At 44.1% G+C, this 12,638-nt stretch overlaps 1 protein-coding gene across 12 annotated transcripts in view; it reads left to right on the top strand.

Annotated features, from left to right (window-relative positions):
• The window catches only part of MAPKAP1 (mitogen-activated protein kinase associated protein 1), a 250,193-nt gene that overhangs the window by 151,310 nt on the left and 86,245 nt on the right, over nucleotides 1-12,638 (top strand). For all 12 annotated transcript variants that reach the window (XM_021068873.1, XM_021068876.1, XM_021068852.1 and 9 more), the window contains one exon: nucleotides 5,319-5,428. In XM_021068873.1, the coding sequence (XP_020924532.1) occupies nucleotides 5,319-5,428 (110 nt within the window). The remainder of the gene's footprint in view (nucleotides 1-5,318; nucleotides 5,429-12,638) is intronic.

Raw genomic sequence — 12,638 nt, 5'->3', positions numbered from 1 at the left:
TCTGGTGTTGCCATACTTGTCCAGTACGGTGTAGAGCTAAACGACAATTGTGTCTTGAGAGACATCTTCACTAAGAAGCTTCCCTGACCCCCCTCACCCCTGCCCACTGGGTTAAGTGCCCCCATGTTTTGGCAGCACTCTAAGCTGCCTTCGTCTTTGTGCTTATCCTGCAGAACTATAATTCTTTGTTTGTTCTTTGTCCTTCTCTCCCACTGGACTGTGCTGCTTGGGCGAGGGACCACATTGTTGATTTCTGAATCCAAAACAGGATCTCTAATAGATGTGTGACCTCAGGTAAATTCCCTGATGTCTCCAGCCTTAGTTTCTGCCCGATACCTGTGCCTATATTAGGGTAGAATGAGTTAATACAGATGTAAAAGGCCAAACACAGCACCTGCCACATACTGAGTGTTCAGTCGATAGTAGTTGCTGCGATTTTTGTTGTAGTTGTTGGATAATAACATGCTCTGCAGATTCGGAGACCTTAATAAGTTTCACTGAATTTCTCTGCAGCACCACCATGATTTTTTACTTCCATCGAAAACCGAGTTAAGCTGAGGTGGAACATAGCTACTTCTCAGGTTTACTGTCAAAAAGGAAAGCCTCAAAACCAGAGCCCAAGGTGCTCTCCTTTGAGCTTTCGCAGGGTGTCGATGCCTGGGCCGGGGGCTGCTTACTGACAGTGTCCTAGAGTTGCCACCATCCCCATCAAATTGCACATTTTAATGGCCTTGTGTTACCAATTATAAGCAATGAGAGTTGAGATCCATTCCCCCAAATAAGGACTATTTGCTGAGGGGCTGGATGGGGCCTCTTCTCTTGGGGTGATGACTTGGGACAAGGGGAACACAGGAAAACGAACACCGTAAGCCCCTTTTACTGTTTGCCAGCCTTGGTTCCAGGTGCTTGGCGTTCATTGTCTATTTCATCCTCCTGACAGTTCTGGAGGGAAGTGGCCTCCTCATTTCATGGACACAGCTGAGGTTCCCACATGTTAAGGCAACATTTCAGTTAGAGTTTGAACCAAAGGGTATTTAACTCCCAGCCCATGTGTTTTCCTTTCCAATGTTACCTTCCAACTTAGGCTGGGATTCCCGCTTTGTCCCTGTAAATAGGATCTCAGCTTTTCAGATGATGACCTGTACCCCTACTTCTCTGTCCCCTGCCACCACTAGTTTTTTTTTTTTTTTTTTTTTTTTGTCTTTTTTTTTTTTGCTATTTCTTGGGCTGCTCCCGCGGCATATGGAGGTTCCCAGGCAAGGGGTCCAATCGGAGCTGTAGCCACCGGCCTACGCCAGAGCCACAGCAACTTGGGATCCGAGCAACCTACATCACAGCCCACGGCAACGCCAGATCCTTAACCCACTGAGCAAGGCCAGGGATCGAACCCGCAACCTTATGGTTCCTAGTCGGATTCGTTAACCACTGCTCCACGACGGGAACTCCTGCCACCACTAGTTTTAATGCTTAGTACAGAAGTGCTCATCATGTTAGGTTAATGCCAGTGTAAAGACTTCCTTCCGGTAACTGAGTGGCTTTGCACTGGGACAGAGCTAAATTCCTCAAGTGCGTAATCTCTTTTTTAAATGCCCATACGTTTTTCAGTGGTCGCGAGACTTGACAGGACCTAACTTGGAATTGACTGAAACTCTCCTGGCAGTGTTTAGTCAGCTCGCTGAAGTGGTGCTGCATCCTCGACCCGGCACAGGCAGCCCACGGAGCTGTTGAGAGGGCAGCTGCTTCTGTTCAGTGCCCCTAGAATGCCTGTCTCTCCCCGGGGGGTGCTGGAGGAGGAGCAGCTTCTGAGCCGAGAGTGGGTTTGTAGCCTGTCTGTCTATCCATCTGCCTGTCTGTCTAAGGGCCGGTCATCCCCAGCACAGGGTCCCCGAATGCAGCACCATGAGGAGGGGAGGCAGGGCCCTCACTCTGCCTGCCTGCTGCCGGCATTTCTCCCAGGATCATCGTCTTCGCAATCTTAGACCCAGCGCCCAGCATTAAATAAAAGCAGCTTGGAAGAATGTATTTCAATAGACATTTTAGAAAGCCCATAAAAATCCTGGATATGGAGAAATGAGGCATAAAATTCAGAATGTTTGAAAGTCAGGCTGAAAATTGTGGTAGCAAGTCTCCATATCCACTTATTAAATGGGAGCAGAACATTACAGTTGCACCTGCATGGATTCTGAGACTCACCTAGATTCTGTCCTCTTGTGGGTTTGGTGGTTTGTTTTTTATAAGGCAAGACAAGCTTGTTTGTTTATTTATTTAGGCCGTGCCCTTGGCATGCAAAAGTTCCCAGGCCAGGGATGGAACCTGCACCACAGCAGTAACCCGAGCCATGGCAGCAGCAACCCTGGATCCTTAACCCGCTGAGCCACCAGGGAACTCTGCGTACTCTTGTGTTTTAGAAATGTTTTTCGTCCTATAGGCAGGGGACAGGATCCAGAATTGGGGGGTGTCTGGAGGGAGAGGAGTGAGTGGGGCGTGAGGCTGACCCAAGGAAACTTCCAGGAGGTCTGCTCGAGTGTGCAGTATGCAGGCCCGCAGCCTCGTTCTCCTTTTAATGTGCCCGTTTTCACCGAAACGGAGCCCCGGGTGAGATACGGCACCCCCGCCAGGGCACATTCCGAGCGCCAAGCGGGCCCCTTCCCTTCGCGTTGTTTTCATTTTCCTCTCATGAACCTTGCTACCCTGGCTTCAGCACGGAGGCTGTAAAGGAAGATGGAGAGCCGAGTTACCTCAGAATGATCACTATCGTTAACATTCATGGGTGGTTCACTTATCATTCCTGACTGCACAGACATGGCAGCCGCTCGGAAGCGTCCGCAGGTGTAGCATGGTGATACATATTACATTGTGCCACAATGGATTTATGTATTCTGTAACAAAAGAAAAGTGTAATGAAAAAATACAGAAGGTAATCCTTTATTCCTCCACCGCACAATTTATCAGTAATGCCTGTGGATGATAAGTGCCAGGGATTTCCTCTGCATGCTTTAACCTTGTCACCCAGGTACGTTTTGGTAAAATGACAGAAAAATACAGACTAGGGATTTTCCTCTGTTCAAAAATCTTTTCAAAGGACACTTTTAATTTATGGAAGTTAGTCCAAACACAAGGCTTCCTTTTGAGCTTTTAGTCTGCCTCTGCTGCACAGATAAACGTATTGGTTGGAAATAATGCTATCAGCCAGCAGCAGATTAGGGGCGAAGGTAGGCAATTTACAAGCCGACTCACATCGAAAGTAGTTCAGGTGGAACCCAGGCAGATGGGCGTTGGTGAGATCTAGCCCAGAACTCGTTGTGAGTGCCCAAGAACTTGTGTTCCCTTTTGGGTCCCACTCATCCGTCGCCCAACATGTTGTCAAAGATGGAGCGCGCACTGACTTCCGAGGAGAAAGCAGGCGAAGGCAAGTCTGAGCGCGGATGATTGGCATTTGTTCCAGGCGCACACTGGCCTGGTGCCAGAGCAAATACCCCCAAGTTTATAAATGCACAAGGCACTTTACATCTCAGTACTCTTGCCAGAGTATCACTTACTACCTCGCTCCCTAAATATAGTTTTTTAAAAAGAGCTATTTCTTATTTTGCTTTGATCAGTAAAATAAACTTTTCAAGATTGTTCTGGGATGGGGTCCAGCTTCTGAGGTAAAGAACGGCCGGGGCTCAGGCATGATTCAGTAACAGAGTGTTCAGTAAAATTAGCTTGACAGTTCTCAGGCCTGCTGTTCGATAGCAAGAACTTGACCAAGTTAAAATGGATGATCGTGCTGGCTAGACCAGCATCGGCTTTTGCTTTTTAACAAATGGAATGTCAAGGATTAAACAGCAAGCCGTATGGAGAGGAGGGGTGTGGAGATGTCTTTGTATTAGGGAAGCAAATTGGGTCCTTGGTTTTGCGATCGGCCCCCAGCCCCCGTGGAAGGCCAGCCACCTGGTTGGGTCCAAGCTAGGTTTAAGGCCCCTTCCCAGCCTGCCCCACCATTGGGAAGCTTTTCCACGGCTTAGCTTGGGGCTTGGCGTTTCTTTCAGATTTCTCGTCAATATGAAGTTCTGCCATGTTTTTTGGCCGTGTTCCCCTTTGAGATTCTTATGGGGAAATGGGAATGCAACCAAACGCCTTGTGGCAATTCCCATGTTCCGTAGTTGGAAACTTGGGTCCCATTTGTTACATGAGCTGCTTGGAATTGGCCTGTTTTGTTTCAGTGCCCAAGCATAGTGAGTAGTATTTGTGAGACTTGCTCTTTCAATTAACGGTCTTGGTGAAGTTATACCTCGCCCAGGGATGGGCTTATTTTTTTTAAGAGTACTTGTTCCCTGCCAGTTTTTTCCCATCTAGATGGCTCTCCACCCCAAGTGTGATTGGCTAGAAGCTTACAAGTGATGGGGTGGTATTTTGTTTTATAATTATTTACACTTCAGCTAATATTTTGCTTGACCCTCCAGGACTAAGTAGAGTAAAACATTACTACTGAAGTATAATGTATTTTTAAAAATGCTTGTTTATTTATTTGCTTCCCAGTTGGGAAGAGTCTTTTTTCATTCCTAATTCTAAATAGCTTTGGGCTGTCCTATCCACATCACACACACACCCCCCCGCCCCCCGTCACTTTTCCTCCAGAGCACCATGAGCTTTAGTATGATGGTAGTATCTGCCTGCAGTGACATCTGCCGACACAAGCCACGCTTGTCATTTGTCCAGGAGGATCTGGCTTGGGAACCAACACTAGGAACCCATGGTACCAGTGACCCACAGTGACCAGTTGGATTCATTTTAAGATGAATTAGAAAAACCTTCCCTAATTCTGCCCTCTCTTTCACTTGAAACTGTTACTGTGAGAATGCTTTTCCCTCCCTCTGTGTCTCTCCCCCCCCCACCCCCATTTTCCTCCTCTCTCAATAGAACTGGGTTTATTTAACCCATTTCTAAATAATTGCCGCTTCAAGGAGTTCCCGCCGTGGCTCAGTGGTTAACGAATCCGACTAGGAACCATGAGGTTGTGGATTTGATCCCTGGCCTTGCTCAGTGGATTAAGGATCCAGCGTTGCCGTGAGCTGTGGTGTAGGTCCCAGACAAGGCTCAGATCCCGCGTTGCTGTGGCTCTAACTATAGGCCGGTGGCTATAACTCCAATTCGACCCCTAGCCTGGGAACCTCCATATGCCCCGGGAGCGGCCCAAGAAAATGCCAAAAAGACAAAAAAAAACAATTGCCACTTCGATGTACACTTATTAAACCTTTCTTAAACTCAGTGAAGACTGCCTTAACATCCCTTTGGTTGAGTATTGGTGATGATTTAATATTTGTCTTTTCCTACAGAAATGCTGCTCATGGATTCTCCCTTATTCAAGTGGACAATACGAAGGTCACCATGAAAGAAATCTTGCTAAAGGCAGTGAAGCGAAGAAAAGGATCCCAGAAAATTTCAGGTGGGAGAGTTAAATCATACCCTGGCGATAGAAGCTTAACCCTTACTTTAAAAAGTGCTGGGGTGGGGTGCGGGTGTGCTTGTGGCGGGCTAGATTGAGTCCGATATCATTGCTAGGTCTGGTTAGCAACTCTACAGCAGAAATGTGCTCTTAAGCGGCCCCGGGCCCAGAAGGGACTGGGTCAGCGGTATATGCGCAAAGAATGTGTTCATGTCGCTTATGGAAGCTTCGTCATTAATGTGCGAAAGATTAAGACAAAGCTACTTGAGCAAACTATTAGTGGGCGTAAAGCTGTCTTAAAAACCAAGTTAACCCTAAATTGAAGCACTGCTTTTAATTTCTTTTTTTTCAGATAATTTTCCATGGGGGAAACTTCTGGTTGCTAGCGTTTGGGGTATGGGATAAAAGAAAACATTTTCTTCATTTTTACCAAATGAGGGCAACTCTAAAAAAAAAACAAAAATCTTTTTAAGATAAATCACTTGCACACAACTACCTGTTAATCTCTAATTCCTCATCAACCAACCTTATTCAGAAAATAAGCTTATGGTATTAGCTGCAATAGTTAAAGGATACAAGGGGGGGAAAAAAATCCCAGTATTGAAAAATAATTATTTTGAGAAATAGCTCAAAGTTTCATCATACCAACTTTAATATGAATCAGCCTATCTATGACATGTCAGATATCTTGGCTTTGTAAACAAATGAGACTTCGTAACACCTTTGGTTTCACGTTTTGGAAAGGGAAAAGAACATAGCTCAGGTTGAAGAAAATAGTTTTGTGTTCCTTTTAAGGGGAGGAATATAATCTGTTCCAGATTTAATTAGCTATCTTCAGATGAAAGCTGAAGTTTTAATAAAAGTTAGAAGAGATAACACAGTGAAGGACACGGATGAGCTGTCTCAAGGCCATATTCCAGGGGAACGATAAGAGCTGTAAAAAATGGCAGAGGAGAGCAATTGAATGGAGCAATGAAAATCTGATTCTCATAAAAAAGAGAGAGAGAGAGAGATGCTGGTAGGGGCGGTTGTAGATGAGACCTGCTAGCGTCTGCAAGCAATTTGGATGCTTGCCAGGAGTCATTGTTCACCCTCGGCTGTGGCGGCTCCGTCCAGATGTGCCAACTGCACGTTTCGGCTTTTGCCAGCTGACTGCGCCGTTTGATAACCAGCTCTCTGGATGCCCATCACTGGCCGCAGAGATAGAATTAAATGATGATGATCTTCCCACAAGTTGGGAGAGGAAACAATGCATATAAATCTTGATTTCATCTCAGCATGAGAAGTCTTTATCCATCATCACTCATAATGAACAAGTCGTTAGCTGGGATGAATGGTGTTCTGGTTTTTCCAAACACGTCTTTTGTTCATTTTTTGGGTGACTTTTATCCATTGCATGGGGGTCAAACCTCTTTGCATTTAAGGGATGATTGAAGAGGCATAGCCTCTCCTTCCCAGGGGGAAGTAGCTATTTTGGGGTTCTAGGTGCCAATCTAATTAGCATTTAAACAGCTTCAGCTATTTAAAGATGTTAAATAAGTGTGTATCTACCTTTAGCATCTTCAATTTCCCTCTTGTTTTGTCCCTAAATTTTTTATGTAATAGCTTATTTTATGACATATTCATTATATGCTTAGGTACCATTATTCTGAATTGCCCAAGAGAACTAACTTTTTAAACCTTCTGATTAGAAATTCTGCTGTCGCAGATTTTTTTAGATCATGAAACCTCTGTGAACTCGCTGGGATACAGCTGACCCAGTGTCTTTCCCTCTGTCTCCAGCCTTCCCTTTCCAATTGCATACCTATTTGTCTGTATCCACCTCCGGCAACCACATTTATCATACACCCATTTATTTATGTTCACCTTCGTGTACACATCCCCGCCATTCCCATCCGCGTGTCTGCCATGTCATTGGCAAAGAGTTAGGACTCCTTCTCCGAAAAACAGTGATTTGCATTATTTATTCCTTTTCATGCTAGAGAAATCAATTGAGATTGATGCATTTACATAAATTGCTGTCCATTTTCTTGATTCCAAAAAGCTTTTTAAAATAAGAAGCTCTTTCTCTTGCTTCGTTAAGTCTGGTCTCATGAAATAGCAGGAGCTCCAGTTTGGCAAAGATGTTTATTGAAGATTAGCTTCATAAAGACAGGGTATATTTTGTGTTTTTGAACTTTGTGGAGTGGACTTGTTTTGGAGGGTGATTAATGGAGAAGAAAATCCTCCTGTCATAGAAACACAAGTACATTTACTAAAAAAAAAAAAAAAAAAAAGTCTGTTAGTGCTCACAGTTGGCTATGAAATACGTATTACTTACCCATTATGACACATGAACTTAGTCCTGAACTTGGGGGCAGGAGATGCCAGTTTAGAGACATTCATCCTGCACTTCCTAAACCTCTACCACGGTGACCTGCTCAGTCTTTGCAAGAAGGTGCCTGCCACGCCCCGTGTCTGGCTTGGCCCTCTCTTCAAACAGCTTTCACCTGATTGAGCACAGAACACTTGTCTCTTTGCCACTCTTACTGAAGTGAGAAGGGAGAAATAGCCCTTGAGATTAGACAGCATCTTCCATGTGGGGTCGAGTGTTCTCACACTATTTGTGCATTAGAGGTTAGTTGTGCTAGACCAAGATTTCAGAAATCCTTTGATAGGCTGACAGTGAACTTGAGCTGCTTACTTTAACTTCGCTCATCTTTCCCCCTCAACTGTTTCATAATAATAAATTGAGAACTTAAACCATTTCATTATTAAATCCAGAAGTAGGCTTAATGATTGTCCTAGTGTTTAAGTGCTCTATTGCCCTTCCTTCTGGCGTTCCCTCACCAGTTTCCATTTGTGGGGAAAAAAAAAAAAAAAATCAGAAGGTGATAGGTATTTGAGCAAAAGAATTCTTCTTTGTTTGGGTAAATAGCTTTGTCAATGGAAACCTCTCGGGTTTTAAGATATTTTTTCTTTTTATGGATAGAATATCATTACAGGCACTTGTAACTGATCTAAAATTTTGACTTACATTACTTGTAATTATTTCATCAAGTCATAACTATTTATGAACACTGCAGGGTTTTTTCTATTAATATTCATGTACTGAACTTATAGTAATCTTTTCACAGTGTGTTCCAGTCAGTTTTCTGCTAAGGCCCATTTTTAAAGCCCATTTTTAGATGTCTCTTTTAAAATCTCGCTCCAGCTTTTCATTTTATTACTGACCTACTTGACTCTTGGAATCTACCTGCATTGGCAGAAAGTCTCCACGCTTTAGAAAATTGTAAATGAGGAATCCAGTTTTAGAAGAATTAGCTGAAACCGCCTTACTAATTTTAACAGTTGGGTGGGTGTGTTTTTGACATAATGAAGAGTAGCCTGTCAGGTCCCCTGATTTCACCAGTAAAATGTACTAACCTGTTATTTAGTGAGTAACGGCCTTAGTTCATCAAGTTTTCCTTTTATCGAGTTCATCCTCACAGTCGGTAACGACCTTCTCAGTATTTTGTTGTTGTTGTTTAAAATGTTATTACCCCCTAACCTTACCAGATTCCTGAAGCATGATGTCGAGTGTGACAGAGGCACCTCAGAAATGGAGGTAGATACAAATTCAGTCTTAACACTGACACAGAATCTCTTGTCTGCAAAAGAGAGAGGGCTTTGAAAGTAGAGTTTTCTAAGCAGAATATGCAGTTTTCTGTGTGTGTTGTCATTGCAAGATGGAGGTGTTTTACTTTATCATCTGCTGAGAGTTCCCGTCGTGGCTCAGTGGTTAACGAACCCGACTAGGATCCATGAGGATGCGTGTTCAATCCATGGCCTCGCTCAGTGGGTTAAGGATCCAACATTGCCAGGAGCTGTACTGTAGGTCACAGAACCTCCATATGCCATGGGTGCAACCCTAAAAAGCAAAAGCAAAAAATATCATCTGCTGAAAGATAGAACTAGAAGCATATTAATTTTTTCTTACCCCGTCTATTCTTGCCTTTTGATGTGAAAGGCAAGTTTTTATTTGAGCATCCTTTTTGAAAAGTTCTTATAATATTGTTAATAAGACTTATGGGGATCCTTCTTACTTTTCCCTTAAAAAACTTCACCTAGATTTGAAAGAAAAATGTTAGCTTTGTTTCATGTGATCTCCCTCTTAACATTTCTGTTCAGAGTCACAGAACCCATTACTGACTGCTAATTTAATGCAGCTTGGATCCAAGTTGCTGTGGCTGTGGTGTAGGCCAGCAGCTGCAGCTCTCATTCAATCGATCCCTAGCCTGGGAACTTCCATATGCTGCAGGTGTGGCTCTAGAAAGAAAAAAGAAAAAAAAAAAGATTGAATGCTGATTTACTGTGTTTTCACTAGACCCTTAGAATGTCATCAATGAGAGCATCTGGTCTAGGACTCAAACATGTATAAGTACTGCTAGGAGCAGAGAGCGAGGCATGAACATCTCCTGCAGGGTGTATGGGGTTTTGATCTGAGAGACAGATAATGGGGAATCATTGGATTCTCAAATTTTATCTTAAAAATTCATGTAAGGTGTAGATATCGATCCATACTGTATTTGTAGCTGCGTCATGCATTCACTCATCGTGTACTCTCGTGGGGTGGACCTGTGCTGGGTGCAGGGAGACTGCCGAAGCCAATCCACGGGGCCCTTGCGGCAGAGGACCTTGCATTCCAAAGGGACAATAAACACCAGGGGCTGAGAGAGAAGACCAGCTGCAGGGGGCTCACTGCTTTGGGTGGGACAGCCGGGGACCTCCCCCCAGAGAAATTGACATTTAAATTGTGACCTTCAGGAGTTCCCGTCGTGGCTCAGTGGTTAACAAATCTGAGTAGGAACCATGAGGTTGCGGGTTCGGTCCCTGCCCTTGCTCAGTGGGTTAACGATCCGGCGTTGCCGTGAGCTGTGGTGTAGGTTGCAGACGCGGCTCGGATCCCGCGTTGCTGTGGCTCTGGCGTAGGCTGGTGGCTACAGCTCCGATTCAACCCCTAGCCTGGGAACCTCCATATGCCGCGGGAGCGGCCCAAGAAATAGCAGCAACAACAACAACAACAAAAGACTAAATAAATAAATAAATAAAAATTGTGACCTTCTCTTTTAAGCTGTGAAGGGTTGTCTTTCCAAGCAGTGGCTGTTAAAGGCGTTCTACTTTAATATAAGGAGAATATTTCAGATTACTTTGCACTTAATTTACTTTGTGCCCTCACCACCACTGCACAAAAAATGGCAGTAAAACTGACCCTTGAATTCTGGCCAGTGCTAGCTCCACACATATTATCCATGAGCAGATCCTCCCATTTTTACCACCAGAATATATCCTGCATCTGTTCAGTCTTCTCCATCTCCATTGGATGAGTCCAGATCACCATACTTTACCCGGATGGTTGCAATAGCGCCCTGGCTGCTTTTCCAGCCTCTGCTCTTGCCCCTCCAGTCTCTTGTCTACAGTGCAGCAGACAGAGAGGTTTTTTAAAAATCACATCCTATCTGTCCCATGCCCTTTACTGACCTCCAGTTCCATTCAGAATATAATCCAAATTTCTGACCACTAAATACACTGAGGTCCAAAGAGGGGTTGGGACATACAGAGAATGTGAACACAACGAAAAGAATTGGAAAGAAGCACAGAATTGATGGTTGCAGGACGAGAGAGGACTACCGACCAGGCCAAGAGCCCGGGAAGCCAGAGTGGGGATTCGGAGCCCGTAACATAGTATAGACTTGCTAATGTAGACTGGCAGCACCAGTCTCTGACTCCCTCCCTGCAACACCTCACATGGGAGGCCCTACTGTCATTCCAGGTAGACCTAGAAAGTTATGTACAAATTATTATTTACCAAGAATGTTTCAAGGGGATTTGCATATCAGGGAGAATCTGGTCTCTCCCCAAGATCTGTTCCAAAGAGCTGCTTTGTTAAGTGTCTTTGTGTACCTACAGATATTATCTCATTTAATCTGCACAACACCCCTAGAAAGGAGCTTGTATTATCCCTATTTTGTAGGTGAGACTTTAGAAATGTTACAAAGTAGTGGGAAATGTGCACCTTAGCGCTGAGGAACCGTGACAACTCTATACACACTCATTATACCTAACCTCTCTCAGGCCCCCTTTCCTCGGCTCCAAGGGAAGTTAAAGTTACCCACATTTCCTCAGTAAGTAAATGGCAGAATCTTAAATTGGAGCCCAGGCTTTTCTGACCTCAAAGCCCATACTCTTTTTATTGTACCATGTTGCTTATTAGAACCCTAATGGGAGAACAAATTTAAAATTCTGTAAACAGAAATGTTCATTGATTCTGAGATCTAAATGCACCAGGGAAGTGCAGCATTTAAAGGAACCCTGTGGTGAATCTGGATATAAAGCCAGGAATTCTTTTTGTAATTGCACAGTTTGTCTGTATTGGTGTCACTTTTAATGTTTTATGTCTAGCCTTCTTAAAGCAACACACACCTGTCCTGAGCTGCCCTATGGAAAAGAGAGAAGCCCTTATGTTTTAGATGAAGCAGGATTTTTAACCCTCTTCGAACCTGACATGCTCTCCAAAGGCTAGAGTGAGCTAAAGAACCTTCTGGCTGTAAAATTGAACAGAGTCCTGCTTCTTGTATAATTGTTAAGACAGAAAATCCAGTAACCTCTCTTCTGTGAAAGTAGTTTGCCAGGCAGAGACACAGAAGGGGCTTCTTTTTGCCATAGCAGGTAATCCTCTTTTAAAAGATGAGGAAGAGAAGGTAAATAGGACAGCTTAAATGGTCTTTGTCCAAAAGACAGTAATTTCTGCAGAAAACTGCTCCTCCTCATGAAAGAATAAATAATCAAGCCGATGCCACTCGCATGTGAGGGTTAGATAAGAAATAAAGGCCTGATACTTGCTGTCCAGTGAGCCAGTAGGAAAATGACACAGTAAATTAGGACTGCTAAGGTGTTTAAATGGGTAACTCAGAAGTGGCCCAGGCGGGAAGCTCCAAGTTAAATATTCCACCTTGGCCCCTCTCCCTGCCTCTTTATCTTGTTGTTTCATCTCACCTGAGCCTCCCCCTGTCTGGAGTGCTCTGAGGCTCCTGATGGATCTTCTCGAGTATAGAGCAGAGCACGTTTAAAGATGGCATTGCAGTCAACTATTTTATCCAGAAAGCCTGCAAATTTAGAGAATTTATGTCAAGCAAAAATCTTTTGGAACCACTTTAGAGACCCACTTATTTTAGAAGGGTGTTATGAGCTC

The sequence above is a fragment of the Sus scrofa genome, chromosome 1 (assembly GCF_000003025.6).
Source record: "Sus scrofa isolate TJ Tabasco breed Duroc chromosome 1, Sscrofa11.1, whole genome shotgun sequence".
Classification (NCBI taxonomy): Eukaryota; Metazoa; Chordata; class Mammalia; order Artiodactyla; family Suidae; genus Sus; species Sus scrofa.
This window is presented reverse-complemented; position numbering and strand designations above follow the sequence as displayed.